Source organism: Hetaerina americana, unplaced genomic scaffold (assembly GCF_022747635.1).
Source record: "Hetaerina americana unplaced genomic scaffold, ioHetAmer1.1.p SCAF_4, whole genome shotgun sequence".
Lineage (NCBI taxonomy): Eukaryota > Metazoa > Arthropoda > Insecta > Odonata > Calopterygidae > Hetaerina > Hetaerina americana.
Window position 1 is genome coordinate 38,687,757 of NW_027286985.1, and position 14,303 is coordinate 38,702,059.

At 33.7% G+C, this 14,303-nt stretch overlaps 1 protein-coding gene across 1 annotated transcript; it reads left to right on the top strand.

Moving 5' to 3' along the window:
- The first annotated feature begins 431 nt into the window (after window positions 1–431).
- Window positions 432–13,951, top strand: LOC139691847 (probable cytochrome P450 6a14). Its single transcript, XM_071589756.1, has 6 exons — window positions 432–459; window positions 948–1,210; window positions 3,115–3,868; window positions 6,357–6,575; window positions 8,781–9,050; window positions 13,731–13,951. Exons 2-6 carry the CDS (start codon window positions 953–955, stop codon window positions 13,901–13,903), a joined length of 1,674 nt encoding a protein of 557 aa, XP_071445857.1. The 5' UTR covers window positions 432–459; window positions 948–952; the 3' UTR covers window positions 13,904–13,951.
- Window positions 13,952–14,303: the final 352 nt, after the last annotated feature.

A 14,303-nucleotide genomic window follows, 5' to 3' on the forward strand; every position in this document is an offset into this window, starting at 1 on the left:
GAGATCTGTGGGTCTCGTATGTCAGAGTTTGGCCTCTGAATGGTTGCATTTTTTAAATGGGCAATGAAAATTTTACTTTTTGTTTTTTTTTGGTTCAGGGGACTATGATTTGAAATTAATTATATCAGGTAAATAAAATTTAAAAATGTAATGCAATATGGTTATGTCCTTGGAATTTCGTCCTCATTTTCATTGGGCATAAAAATAATAATAGACGATGCAAATATTTGAAAGTTGAAATTACTAGGCATAAATAGTTGCTGTTAGCTAATGCTCAATTGAGAAGACGTGGCGATAATATACGGGGATCTCAGAGAAGATGATTTGATTTTTACCATTTTTCCGCGTATGGAATAATGTTCTCCGATTGGATCGTCTGGAACAGAAGAGTACCGCATCACGCATTGCTTTGCTTTCCGAACAAAGTACAAAAGCAGCAAAAAGTTCCTTATATAAAAGGTACAAAATTAAACCAAGGGACTTATATTTGACCTTTGCACCTACCGTGAAGTAAATTTCGCATTAATCGAAGAGTTTTCATGCATGATAGGAATTTTGTCATTTTATTTTCTGAAGACAAAAAATGTTTGTATACAAATAGGTGAACACCCCATTAAATAAATAAATTTCAAATAAAGGTCGAATGTTCTTCCTTTGAATTTGAAAGTGTATAGCGTTAAATTATTATATATGTTTTCTGTAGTTCGTTGTGGGGTTGATTTTCATTCTGTCACCTTTATAATTTTGGTAGCCATTATAAGTTGACGAGGTACCGTGTTATTTCGATTTTCTGCGCTTTTATTCATCATAATTTATCAATTAGTTGAGTTAATAGTTATTTTGACGCGACTTAATGGCAATCAATCTTCACGACATTCTGTTTTTTACATTTTCATGCTTTCATCTGAGATTAATCTTGTTTTAATGACAAATTCAATTTTTTACAGCCATAATGGATTTTTTGAGCTGTTTAAGCTCCACTAATTATTCATCATATGTCGTCGCGTTATTGTGTTTAGTACTGTGGTACTTGTATAAGTACTTCACGGGCACGTTTGGTACTTGGGAAAAGAAGGGAATACCTTATGCAACACCATTAATATTTTTTGGTAACATTAAAGACAGAATGTTTTTTAGACTGTCATTTCATGAATTTTATTTGGAAATGTATAATAAACTGAAGGGATATCCAGTGGGAGGAATGTTCGAGGTGAGATCTTAATATATTTCTTTTATTATGATGACTGTTAAAGTTTATAATTTTGGTAGAGTATCCTGAATGAATGACCAAATATGCCTTCAATTCATGTACCACTTATAAATATATGAATTATGAGATAACTTAGCACCTATTTTATAAGTTATTTAATATTATTTGGTACATATTTTTGTTTAATGGACGAAGGTTTGATCTTGGATAATGGGTCGTTTGATCTTCGCTGATCACTTGTACATATTTTTCGGATCGCGATCAACATATGAGTTAAAGAGAAAATTTAAGGAGTTTAACATGAAATAATTAATCTTATAAATAAATGGAAATTATTTACATTCCACATGAAACCTCATACTTGGTTTTCATGCTGGTACTTATAGGTTGCCGATATCAATTGATAAGTTCCCGAAATGTTGCCAGGAAACCTGTGTAATCATTTCCATTATACAATGAAAAGCACATTAAAGTAGTTTTTTCTCCCAGCATTTGGAGATTCCCCCTGGTTTACAGACCGAACCCAATTAATGCTCCCAGTAGTTATTCAGGGTAGCTACTCGGTCTGGGATTGCTCAATCAGGAATTTCCAGTGAGGACAATCAATGTTCTTTTGAATTGAGAAAACAGATCTGCTGTAGGCCATTTTTCAAGCAGGCCATAATGAAAACCAAAATGAGAAACTTTGAGTTTAACCAGTAGCATGGAACGCGATGAGGGATGATCCACTTAAATATATATTAGATTCCAAGTTCTCAGAAGAAATAAATGAGGAAAAATGATTGCCTGTTCATCGGGAAAAATTCTGAAGTGGGAACCTATAAAATGAGTAGTCACTGTGCTATTCAATGTCAAGTTGATTGGCAACTGTGGTGCAAAGAAGCTGCTTTTAAAGAAAATAAGTTAAAAGTCATGGAACACACTCCATAAATAGATCCACTATAATTTAATGCTTTTCAAACACTGATTCTGAAATTCTAATCAGGTTTGCAGTATATACCACTCCACAGTTTTTGCACCAGCATTTATACTACAGGTCTTATTTCCTTACAGTGTCACTATAAGATGTTTTCACATGCCTCTTTAAGTAATTTTTTTTGTGTCACTTTCTCAGTTAAATTTATGTTGTTGCAAAGATTTTTAATACTCTATATTGATCTATTAACATGTTCACTGGTGATTCATTGAAACAATTTACAGATGTCTAGGAAGTCAATGGATCATATAAAAGCTGTAGTTCATGGTTATAGTATGACTGTCTTTTAAATAAACCTCTGAAAACCTCACTATTCTGTTACACTGAAGGTGAAATTTGGAAAATATATTAAGGATGAACACCATAAATAGGTTCTTACATACACATGGAAGAGTGGCAAAGGATCCCAATGTTGGTGTGGTATTCTTTTCTTCAACAGGCTCTGCTATATGTGTATGGATCATGTGTTTTAATAACATTTTTTAGAGATCATGGTCTTCCTTCAAACTGATTTCCTTGAAATTCCCTTGAAACAGTGATGATATGAAGAAATTGGAAATGAATTACTTTAACCAGGTTAAGACATTAATTTTTAATTAGAAAAATTACTTACATGAACCCCTAAAAATGCCTGGTTGCTTTTATCCTACTCAAAAAGATTTTTTAAATCTGTGTTTCTTATGGAAGCAAAGAAATAAATATTAGGATTAATTGTCAGAGGAAAAAATAAGTGTTGTTTTTGTTTATTTCAATTCTGATGTTTTTATTCTATATTTACAAAACTTTGCATGCATATAAAATATGAAAGATGTGTGAATTACCAATTATTAATGCTTCTAAATTTTTAACCACTCTTTGAGATGATTTATGTATAAAAATCAATGCAATTTACTTCTACCTACTAAATTTAATGTTTTCATTGTTTCAGGGGCGTAAGGCAAAACTGATTCTAATTGATCCAGAAGTAATCAAACAAGTTATGGTTAGAGATTTTGAGTACTTTACTGATCGACCCTCAGTAATCATGCGCCGACAGGACCCTCATGTTGCAAACTTGTTGTTAAGCCTTAAAGGCAAGAAGTGGAAAATTGTAAGATCCTTAATGACACCCGCATTTACATCTGGGAAAATAAAATCCATGGTTCAAATGGTTGACACGGTGGCCATGCAGTTAATGAAATACCTTAATGTAAGGAATGAATCTAATGGTTCTGATGAAGCCAAGTCTAAGGTCTTGAATGAAAGTGGTAATGATGAAAAATTTAGTGATGCCTTGAAAAATGGGGGAGAAATGGAAATGAAGGAACTCTTTGGCCGGTATACTTTTGATGTCATTGCCTCATGTGCTTTTGGAGTTCAGTGTGATTCATATCTTCAGCCTGAAGCAGATTTTGTTCGAGTTGTCTCTAACTTTGACTACATCTCCATAAAAATGAGAATTTTGATTTTCCTAGTCATCATGGGGAACACTTGGCTACTTCATTTTGTACAACTCAATTTTCTCAATCCAAGTGCTCTGTCCTTTCTTGTTGCTCTTTTAAAAAAAACTAAAACTGAAAGAGAAGAAGGCAAGAAAGAGCAAAGGAATGACTTCCTTCAACTGATGATTGATGCGAAACATGGAGGAAATGTGGAAAAAACAGAAGTTGGAATTGAAAAGGAGATTGAAAGTCCGCAGAAAGGTTTTGTAAACTTCTATTTTGTTGATATATATTTTACTTAAGTTTTAAATTAAATGTCCAATTTGAATCCATCTAGGATATAAAAATTGGAATTCATGGCTACAAAATTCATCTAAAAAAGCATTAAAATAGACGTCATCAATGAGTTCATATTATATTTCTCTTGTGTGTTTTACTTTGGAAACATCGACTACACTTAATAAGTAACCTAGTAGCAAAGTGAATGGGAGAAATTTGAGAACAAATGATGCTTAGTGGAGATATTTTTTTATGAATTCGTAATACCAGTTATATATATGCAATAATTGAAATGCAGTAATACTTCAAATTCTGAACATAAATAATTTTTGTCTACAGTTTGAATCTTGAAACCAAAGTTTTCATTGTATTTCATTAAAAATCAATCTTTTCTCAGATTCCTCATTTATGTACATTACTGCATTATTTCTTTATGGCATTCTTCATTTTATATGCTCAGCTCAAAAATCATCTTCTAATAATTAAAAAAAATTAATATTCTCCTGCCCGAGTTTGGAGTTTGGTTTTGGATTTATTGTTATCAGTTGTTTCTTTTTCTCTTGGTTGAGGTAGGTTTAAAAGATCCATCTAACAATATCTGAGTCTGTCATTTCCATATCATATTTCTAAAATTGGCATTATCGTTGGAGATATTATTGCTCTAAAAACAACAGCTTGGTTCTAATAGCTTTAGATAACCAATTAAAATTCTCTCCAGTGCTGCAAGATTATCTTACGTTAATTTTTTAAATCACTCGCTTTTAGTTGCTGTCTCCTTCATTCTCTGAAGACATTTGCTTTTCCTTCTCATGATTTTCTTTTTGAATTCCTGTAGCTGTTCTGTTGCAACCTCAGCATTGTATTTCTGTATCTCCTGAATGTGTACATCATGATTTCATAGTACATGGTCTTACTCAGGGAAACAACCATATCTAAAATATCAAATGTCTTTCCAAAGCAGTTCCCTGTACACATTTTGTCCACAATTTTTTCCATAATGATTTTAGTATTCCCACAGAAATATTTTCCCATACCTGATGAAAGACAAAAAATGAAGAATATTGAAGTGAAATTTTCAGAATTCCCTGATGGTTAACCCTGTGCCTGTGGTAACTTTGAAGCATATTTAGAAAGGACCTTAGGTATAAAGTTTTTTAAAGTCAGCAATAACCCAATAATGAATTGGTTGTAAATGTCATATATGTATTATTAGGAAGAAGCAGCTATATTGTAATGAATTAAAATCTTGATCCAAATCTTCCTCCAATTGTGGTTATATTAGATTACTGCCCATTAAAATAAGTACATTTTTGAGTAAGCCCTTTTCTTGTAGATACCATTTTACAATGCTAGTGAATGCCTCTGTCATGCCCACGGGGAAGGATTGCCTGATTACCCAGGCTTTTTTCCTGCACCTAAAACCAAATTTATGCCATTAACATTCGGCTTCATAAAAATTGAGAATTTTTAGAGATATAAATAGAGAAAGGTTTTATCTTCAGATCACCACTGTCTCTACAAAATTAATCTATCTTTCATTGGTATATTCAAAGAAACTGAGGTCTCAGAGTCATCTGCTAATGTGCATTGCAAAGCAACAGTTTTCAAGTGTAAAAATCAATCACTTTTACTGCAATTTTTGATTGTTAGAGGTTTCTTTGGAATGTGTCCTGGCACTGTCATTTCATTCTTTACACTTTTAGGCTTTTTTGGCTGAAAATTCCTGCCTTACTACCATTAAAAAATAATCTTCTGACTTGATCAGTTTCTGAAAATCCTTCCTGCACTCTTGAGCAACCTCCTTCCCAACACTACCAATCTCTCCTTGTCTAACAAAATTATGTGTGCCAGTTCTAATTTTGAATTTCTGAAATCATCTTGTACTAGTGTTAAACCCTTCATCACTGTCTGAAATTCTTATTCTGTAATATCCAGAAAATAACCTTGAAACTACAATATAACACCTTATAAAAAGTGTATACTGTACACCTAATAAATACTATGGGATGGGATCTATGAGCAAAATGCCAGTTGCTCTTCTCTTCACCAGTATATTGATTGTTTAACAAGGAAAAAAATGGCAAATTTGCTGTATGTTTGTTGTGCATTAGATACTTACAAAGTTGCAACTAACATTACTCTAGATAACTCTGTGTGCCTACAGCATGAGAGTTGAACAGTGACACTTTTTATGTGTTGTCAGTCAGAAAAGCAAACTTTTGGTGGAAGTAAAACCTTTGAACAACCTTTGCTACTTTGATGCTTACATTGAGTGGTCTCTGATTTGTTGCATTAGAAAAGTGCCACAGATTGTATCCTGAAAACGAGTTTGAGTCCAAAGTGCAATATGAAAAAAAATCATGTGTTGAATAGTTCATATGTTGAGGTACATGCATGCTGGTACTGTAATTGTTCTAGTAATTTGTAAAAAATTGGATTCTGGAATATTGTATTTTATTTTTTATTTCAGTTTTGACAGAAGAAGTGATTATAGCTCAGTGTTTACTCTTCTTACTTGCTGGATATGAAACTTCAAGCACATTATTGACTTTTGCAGCTTATGAACTGGCATTAAATCCTAAAATTCAGGACAAAGTGAGAGAAGAAATTAATGCTGTACTTGAGAGTCACCAGGGTATCACTTATGAAGCTTTAAATGACATGGTATATTTGGAAATGGTGCTGCTAGGTAACTGGAGCTTATAACTCTAATAATTTTATCTATGAATATTTTAAAGTTAAGGGATTCAGGCTCTACTTTATGTGTCACCAGATAATGCCATATCACGATGAAACACATCATTCTAAATAGTAAAGCGTGTAAAAAAGTATATTGTCCCTTCTGAAATGAAGGAGCTATGGATATTTTATTCTGTTTATCTATACATGGATAGATTATGAATGGAAAGAGCAGTTACTGTTTTCATGCTGGGAATATGACCCTCACTTGAAATAAGCCTGGGAAACCATGAAACATCATCAGAGAAATTTATTTGTATTCAGTGAGATGTTCTGAGTGAAATACTCAATATTACACTCACAATTCTTGTGTCTACACCCTCTATGCACTAGTTCTAAATAATATCTGCTCAAAATGTTGGGAAATGGCCTCATGTAACATACCATGTTGAAGTTGTTATGTTACTGGAAAAATGAAATGCTATTTTTACTAGAAAAATCAAATTTTGCCTGAAAAGATTAAAAAAATAGACCAACTATTGATTACTAACTTGAACAACCAACGCTCAATGCAATCTGAAAGTTACATACCTTGAATTTGCATGCTATTAATTTTTATTCTTTTTTTTCGGTGTGGGCATCTCTCCATATAATTCAATCAAAACCCCAAATTTACTTTCAGAGTCTTGGAATTTATGTGAAACCACACTGCTCCATAGGAATTACCTGGAGATGTTAATCATATATTTGCTCCGGATTAGTCCAAAACTAATTTTCTATATCTATATTATGTATATTGAATCATTAAACTTAGTTTTTCCTAATTAGTTTGTTATAATTTGGGCATGTTCATCATGAGGATGGCCATTAGACTAGTTAAACATTATTTCTTTATGAAGATGAAGATACAATAAAAACACAAAAAATTAAGTAAAAACCTGGAATTCTACAAAAGTATTGACAAATACAAGAAATCTTATGATAAAGAGGAAGCCTTTCTAAATGAGAAGTCTTCATGAAAATCTTTTAGCATTAGGCCTTTGTTATTTGCATCTCCTGCAAATGTTCATATGAAAAATCATTAAATATAATGCATTTCAGTTTACACGAAAACAGGGATAAAAATTAGTCTAAAAATCTTTCTTTCCAAGTGGGCCAAGTCCCATGGTTCCAGGATTGATTTTCTCTTTTTGTTCATCCATGTTTATAATGGGAATATAATTTAGATTTTTTCCTATTGCTTTCTTCAATTTTGATTTTAACGTGGCCCTGTCTTTTAAACTAGTGTGCAGTACATACATATCATAGAAAAATACTGCTAGTGAAGTTCCAGGAGTTCATTGAATATGCAAGCCCATCCAACACATCAAAATCATAGTGTGTAGGAAGGTTTCTATCTTTATGCCTGGATTTTTGGTGATAAAATATAGGTTACTTCCTGGACAGCTCTTGTATTTGAAAGAGTAATAATAATAATTTTTATTTGTCCAGAGACTGCATCATACAAAAAAATTGTACACATAGTATAGGACACGTCAATACATACAATAATACACAATGTAATACATATACCTATTCTAAGTTTCATGTTCCATGAAATTCCTAACAGAATAGAACAAATTCCTTTGAAGAAAAGCTCTCAATTTCCTTTTAAATAGACAAATGTTTGTGCTGGATTTCAGGTCCTCATTTAGCTTATTAAACATAAGGAGACCCATAGATTTAGGGCCTAGTGCGGTGGTTCTAGTTCTTTCGTAAGTTCGGTGCAGATCATTTTTAGACCTGGTCCCATAGTGGTGAATACCACAATTTGTGTCATACATTGAAAGGTTTACAAAGGTGTACACCAGTAATACATAGATATAAATACATGGTAAAGGTAGAATGTTCAATTTCTGGAATAATGGACGACAAGGAGCATTATGCTCTGCTTTGACAATTAGCCGTACGGCTCGCTTTTGAATTTTAAATATTGTGTCTGCAAGCGGAGAAGAACCCCAGAAAAGGATACTATATACTATACAGGAGTAGATATTTGCATAATATATTGACATGAGGACATCCATTGTTACGGTAAACCTGATGCTTCTAATAAGGAAGCAAATGGTATTCAGTTTTTTGCCCAGGTGACATGTGTATGTAGAGTGTATGTAGATTGCTGTTTTATGCCCAAGAAAATTGAATTAGGTACATATTAGGCATCTTTTTATTTCAGAAGCCCTGCGCAAACACCCACCTGTGGCCCGCATAGACCGAGAATGTGTCAAAGATTATACAATGACTCTCCCTACTGAAGATGGGGAAAGAAAAATTGTAATAGAGAAGGGGACGCCTGTTTTCGTTTCTGTGATGGGCCTTCATTATGATCCCAAATATTTTCCTGAGCCACATGAGTTTCGTCCAGAGCGGTTTTCTGCTGAAGAGAAAGCAAAAAGATCTCCATATGTATTCCAAGGATTTGGACATGGCCCTCGTAACTGCTTGGGTAATTATCCTAATTTAAAGCAAATTAATCTGAATAAAAATGAGAAATTAGCATTAGCATGCCCGTACTCACCACAAATTGAATTTTTGACGTGGGAAACATGGCAAACTAAAATGCATAGAAAGGGGTGTTTTTTTACTGATGATTACTGCAGTCTGATGATCACTCTTGGTAAATTTAAAATTTTTCATTTTGGTATGTCAATAGAGACTTGAAAACCTTACAGTTTCCTTCTTTGACTGTTCTAACCTAACTAAAATCACGTCTGATTTGGTAGATAATACCCCATTTTCAGCACCAACTACTAGGTGGAATGTGGTGGTGGACTTGCCTCAGCACATCATGCATACATTTATGTAATGATTGAATTATTCTCATCATGAATTGTTTTACAATCAGTGTTTTGAAAATTTTTTTGAAATTCTTATATTTTCCAATGTTAATGACTTATTAATCCCAAAAATACGGTAGTTATCGACATCAAAATGTGTACCAGATTTGACTGTCTTAATTTTCAATTAATCATTTTAAGTGTGAAAAGTATTTGTTTGAGTAAACTAATTTAATGCTGTGATTCAAAGCTCAAATTTTAATTACCTTAATTTAGTAATAATGAGGTATTTCAGATCTTCATTGGTAGTTCATGGAAAATTCCATGAGTAGCACAACATTCGAATTTCTGGTACTAAGAATGGCCATAATGATTGATAAATATAGTGTAACCTCATACAATCAGCATAATTCATTCCAGAATCTTTCTCGTAAAGTGAAACAATTTTGCACAAATTAATTAATGTAAAATATGATGTGTTCAATGCCACCAAAAAATTGTGTACAAGGTTTATATGTATACATTCAAACATGCAATCCCACCATATGGCAAGCAAATATTCATGGTAGTGGTATTTAGGGGAGGCGACCGACAACTGAGGTCATTTGCGCCATAGGGGATGGACAGGAAAGGATGAAGGGTGGAGAGAAACCCGGCATCGGCATTAGCTTACTCTTTACGAAAGGTGCCAAGGGGTCCCCAGCTTAACGTCCCATCCGACAGATGTTGTACTTACTCAAAGTGCTCTCCACAAAGCTCCTCAAGTAGGGATCGTGATACCTCTGAAAAATATTCAACACTGCCCAGATTTGAACCCGGGCCCTCTGGGTGGGAAGCCAGTATGATAGCCACCGCACCATCTCGATCCCCACAAATATTTATTCACATGGAAATAGATATTAGGAAAAGGGATAGGAACACACATAAAGGATGAACACAGGAGGGTTGGGGAAGGTTGAATCAAGCAAATCACACAAATGTGTGTGTGTATATGTATATGTGTGTTTGTGTATATATATATATATATTTTTTTTTAATATTTATATTTCTTTTAGGTTCTTCTTTTCTCTATGTTGTTCCATAAGCTCCGTTGTTTGTCTATTCTTCTGTACACTTCTTCATTTCTTTTTATCCATCCATCCGACCTTAAGCATCCTCCTCCAGCACCAGGTTTCGAAGGCTTCTAGTCTTTACTGGTCTACTTTTCCAATGATTCATGCTTCTGATCCGAAGAGTGCCACGCTCCATACGAATGTTTTCACATATTTTTTCCTTGTCTGTAGTTATATCTTCTTTGAACACAACAGTTGTCTCTTCATTGTGAATGCTCTCTTAGCTTGAGCTATACTTTGCTTGATGCCTGTAGTACTTCTTCTGTCCCATGTGATGGTACTTCTGAGATAGTTAAAGGAATTCACTTGCTCTAATTTTTGTCCTCTCAGTGTGACTACTGTATTTCGCTTCTCTTCTCTCTTCCACGTACTAGGATTTTAGTCTTTGTCTTGTATATGTTCATGTTAGTGGTAGGTGATGGTAGAGTTCACCCAGTACTAAGCCCACATCAGGGTAAGGGGGCCAGTTCCTATCCCAGTGCCAGCAATGCTTTTCCAGGAAGACTTGGTGCCCAAAAAATATCAAAGCTTGGGGGAAATAGGGTGCCTAGAGATCTAGAAAACAAAAAAAAAGAATCCAAATGATTAGTTTATTATTTTTGATACATTCCTGTTGTTGTGGTGATACATGCAAAAACTAATGCCTCTGTAGCAAAAAAAGGGAGTCCCCCCCCCTTTTTTTGCTACAGATGCATTAGTTTTTGCCACTAGTTCAAAACTTAGTGAAAATATGACACAGCATTATCATTAATTAGTGACATGCATAGCTACTACCTTATTAGGGTGATGCTTCTCAATGTATGATGCAACAGAGAATGAATTATTTTCATTCCTTCTTCTATTGTGGAATGAACCAACCTGGAATCTGAATTCAATTTTAAGGCAATAAAAAATAATGGAAATAATTAGTAATTACGAGGGTTGGTATTTATATTTTGAGCCGTAACAAGTGCTTTACTCGCCATCTGACATTACCATATGAAAGTTTGACCCTTTTAATGCTAAATTTCTTCAGAACATTTTGCCTTTTTATCATAACTTGTGTTGTTTACAGAGATCGAAAATTTTTCCTCAGCAAAAAAATGGAGTTAACTTGTGAACACTTTCGTGCAATGAATTTTTATGATTTTCAACGAGAATTATGGAGACGAGTGCATTGGGCAACTTACTTCCACTTTTGGCAATGGAGTCCTATCCTTCGCCACTGTGAAACACTGGTATAATGAATTCCATCATGTCCACCATTCGCTCAGCGACTAAAGTCGTGAAGGCCATCCAAAATCATTTGTTCTGCCAGAAAACATTGATGCTGTGCAAGAACTAGTAAAGGAAGATTGTCATGTGACTTATTATGAGATTAGGGCATTCTTGGGGATAAGTATGACGAGCATAAATGAAATGAATTCTGAATGGTACACGAGCATTTATTTGCCAGAAGTGCTTGGTGAAATACGGAAAAAGAAGAGGCAACAAAGGATCATTCTTTATCGTCACAATGCAAGCTCTCACAGATTGGCTGGAACAACTGCCTATTTGGCTGGCCAAAACTTCAAATTAATGGGTCATCCTCCGTAAATCCCTGATTTAGCACCAAATGACTTCTTTTTATTCCCATTTATCAAGAAAAGATTGTGTCACCGACGTTTTTCGGCACCTGAAGAAGCCGTTGATGCATTCAAAAACCATGTTTTGGAGGTACCTCGGAATGGAAAATTGGAGTGGAAAAAGTGTTACAAAGATTGGTTTGAGCGCATGCATATTGATTATTATGGAGAATACTTCGAAAAACAACAAAGCCATTTTCAACACTTAATTACTGTCTTTTCATTATTAGGCTGAAAATATAAATAGCAACCCTCGTAGCAGTAATTCTTGTAGTTACCAGTGTAGATCTCTGCGGCTTTTGAGTTGAAACTCACTGCTTTACCATCCCTCACAACACTGTGGATACCAGTTCTTCTTGAACCACTTGCTGCTCCCCTAAAATGCTTCTTCATCATCCATTGAAGTTCCTGGTGCCTTCTTAACAACAGCAGCAAAAGTCATTTTATCTTCTCACAGATGTTCATATTTATAGCATCGCTTTGTCAATGCTTTTTGTTTATCCATGTGAGAAGCAACCTTTCAACATCTTTGAGAATGCATAACACTTGGATAGATATTCTTATTACTTCTTTTGAAGGCTCTGTCTCCTTAATGTTGTCCTTCTTCCTGAGAATTGTGCGAATCATTGATGTTGGCTGTTTGTTTGAGTGTACTGAATTAGCCATCATCACACCTATTTCTTGGAAACTTCTTTCTTTTATAATACTGTGTTCCTAATGTATTTAATATTCCCTAGCTAATGCTACTATTGCTCATGTCTGTATATGATAGAATAATGTGCTATGTATAATGAAGTTTTTCTATATGCACAAAATTAAGCCTATAATGTAGTAAACTTCCTTGGCTATTCTACTGACTAAATATTTGTTGCTTGTGCTTATTCTACTTTACAGGTAATGCATTTCTCCCCTAAATTATGAAACTATTGTCACAAAATGGTATCTTCTGTTGTTTTCTTTGATAAAACATTGTTTTAGTTTTTAATGTTTGTTGTGGACCTCAACATAATTGTTGCATGTTACATGTTTGTGTTCTCAGTAACTCATACTTTATCATCTGTTAACTGCACCATACTCCCTTTTCTCCATTCATGCTTATAGTTCCATAGTTACAATTTTTCTTATTTATTATATTTTTCTTATATATTATACTTTGCTGTATATGGCAAATATGGAATATCATATGAGCATATCGTCTCCAACATTTTCTTTTGCCTTTTAAAGACTGGAGTCATATTTTAATTACTGCCAATAACATATTTTTTATTACAGCCTGTGAGGTCTGTCTAGGTTATTCATATTTCTTTTGGATAATCACCGTTCTATTCTATTGAATGTTACCGTGCAGTGTTTTTATGTGCTTTTCCCATATGAATAGCATGTATCTTTACATTTATTTCAATATGATTACTTGAATCAGAATTGCTTTTACCCCAAGCCAAACTTGCTTTCTAATCATTGAGGATTTGTTTCCTTTTGTTCTCTTTCATATTTCTGTAAATAATTCTGGACAAAATGTTTAGTGCATGTACATTTTAGCTGGGTTTTGTAACATGTCCTCCCATGTCTGCCTTCAGGTTGTCTTGGCACTCTGTACTATGCCTACTGATTATTGGAAAAACTTATTTTCCAGGCATGAGGTTTGCCTTAATGAGCACCAAACTAGCTATGGCCCACTTCCTTCGAGATTATGAAGTTTCAACCAGCACAAAAACACAAATACCACTGGAGTACAACAGGTTTGCCATGCTTCTGAAGGCCAAAAATGGTATTTGGCTGAATGTGAAAAAATTGAAAAAAAATTGATTTTAACTATATAGCTTTAGTCGCAAGTTAATTCCATATATTTTTATACTGCTTACATTATATATATATATATATATATATATATATATATATATATATAATATATAATATAATTCATATATTGCTAAATAATGAGATGGTTAAAAGGATTATGTATGCAAGGGAAACATTTTTATGATGGAAATAACGCATTAAGTTTGTTTTTCAAATAATTAATTTTTTAAATGCGTTAAAATCTACAAAATGATCAATATGGAGTCATTTCAAAATATTCCTGCATCATATCCTTTCTTTGCAGAAGTGCCTGCTTTTTATCTGATTGACTATACTTATGCATCTATATAGACTGTGTTATCTATCATACAATGGTTCTCATTTGCTAATATAGCATTCCAAAAAC

Coding starts and splice junctions, on each gene's coding strand:
- LOC139691847 (XM_071589756.1), top strand. CDS start 953: ATGGATTTTTTGAGCTGTTTAAGCTCCACTAATTATTCATCATATGTC. Junction 6,576..8,780: donor TTTGGAAATGGTGCTGCTAG/GTAACTGGAGCT, acceptor TTTTTATTTCAG/AAGCCCTGCGCAAACACCCA. Junction 9,051..13,730: donor TGGCCCTCGTAACTGCTTGG/GTAATTATCCTA, acceptor CTTATTTTCCAG/GCATGAGGTTTGCCTTAATG.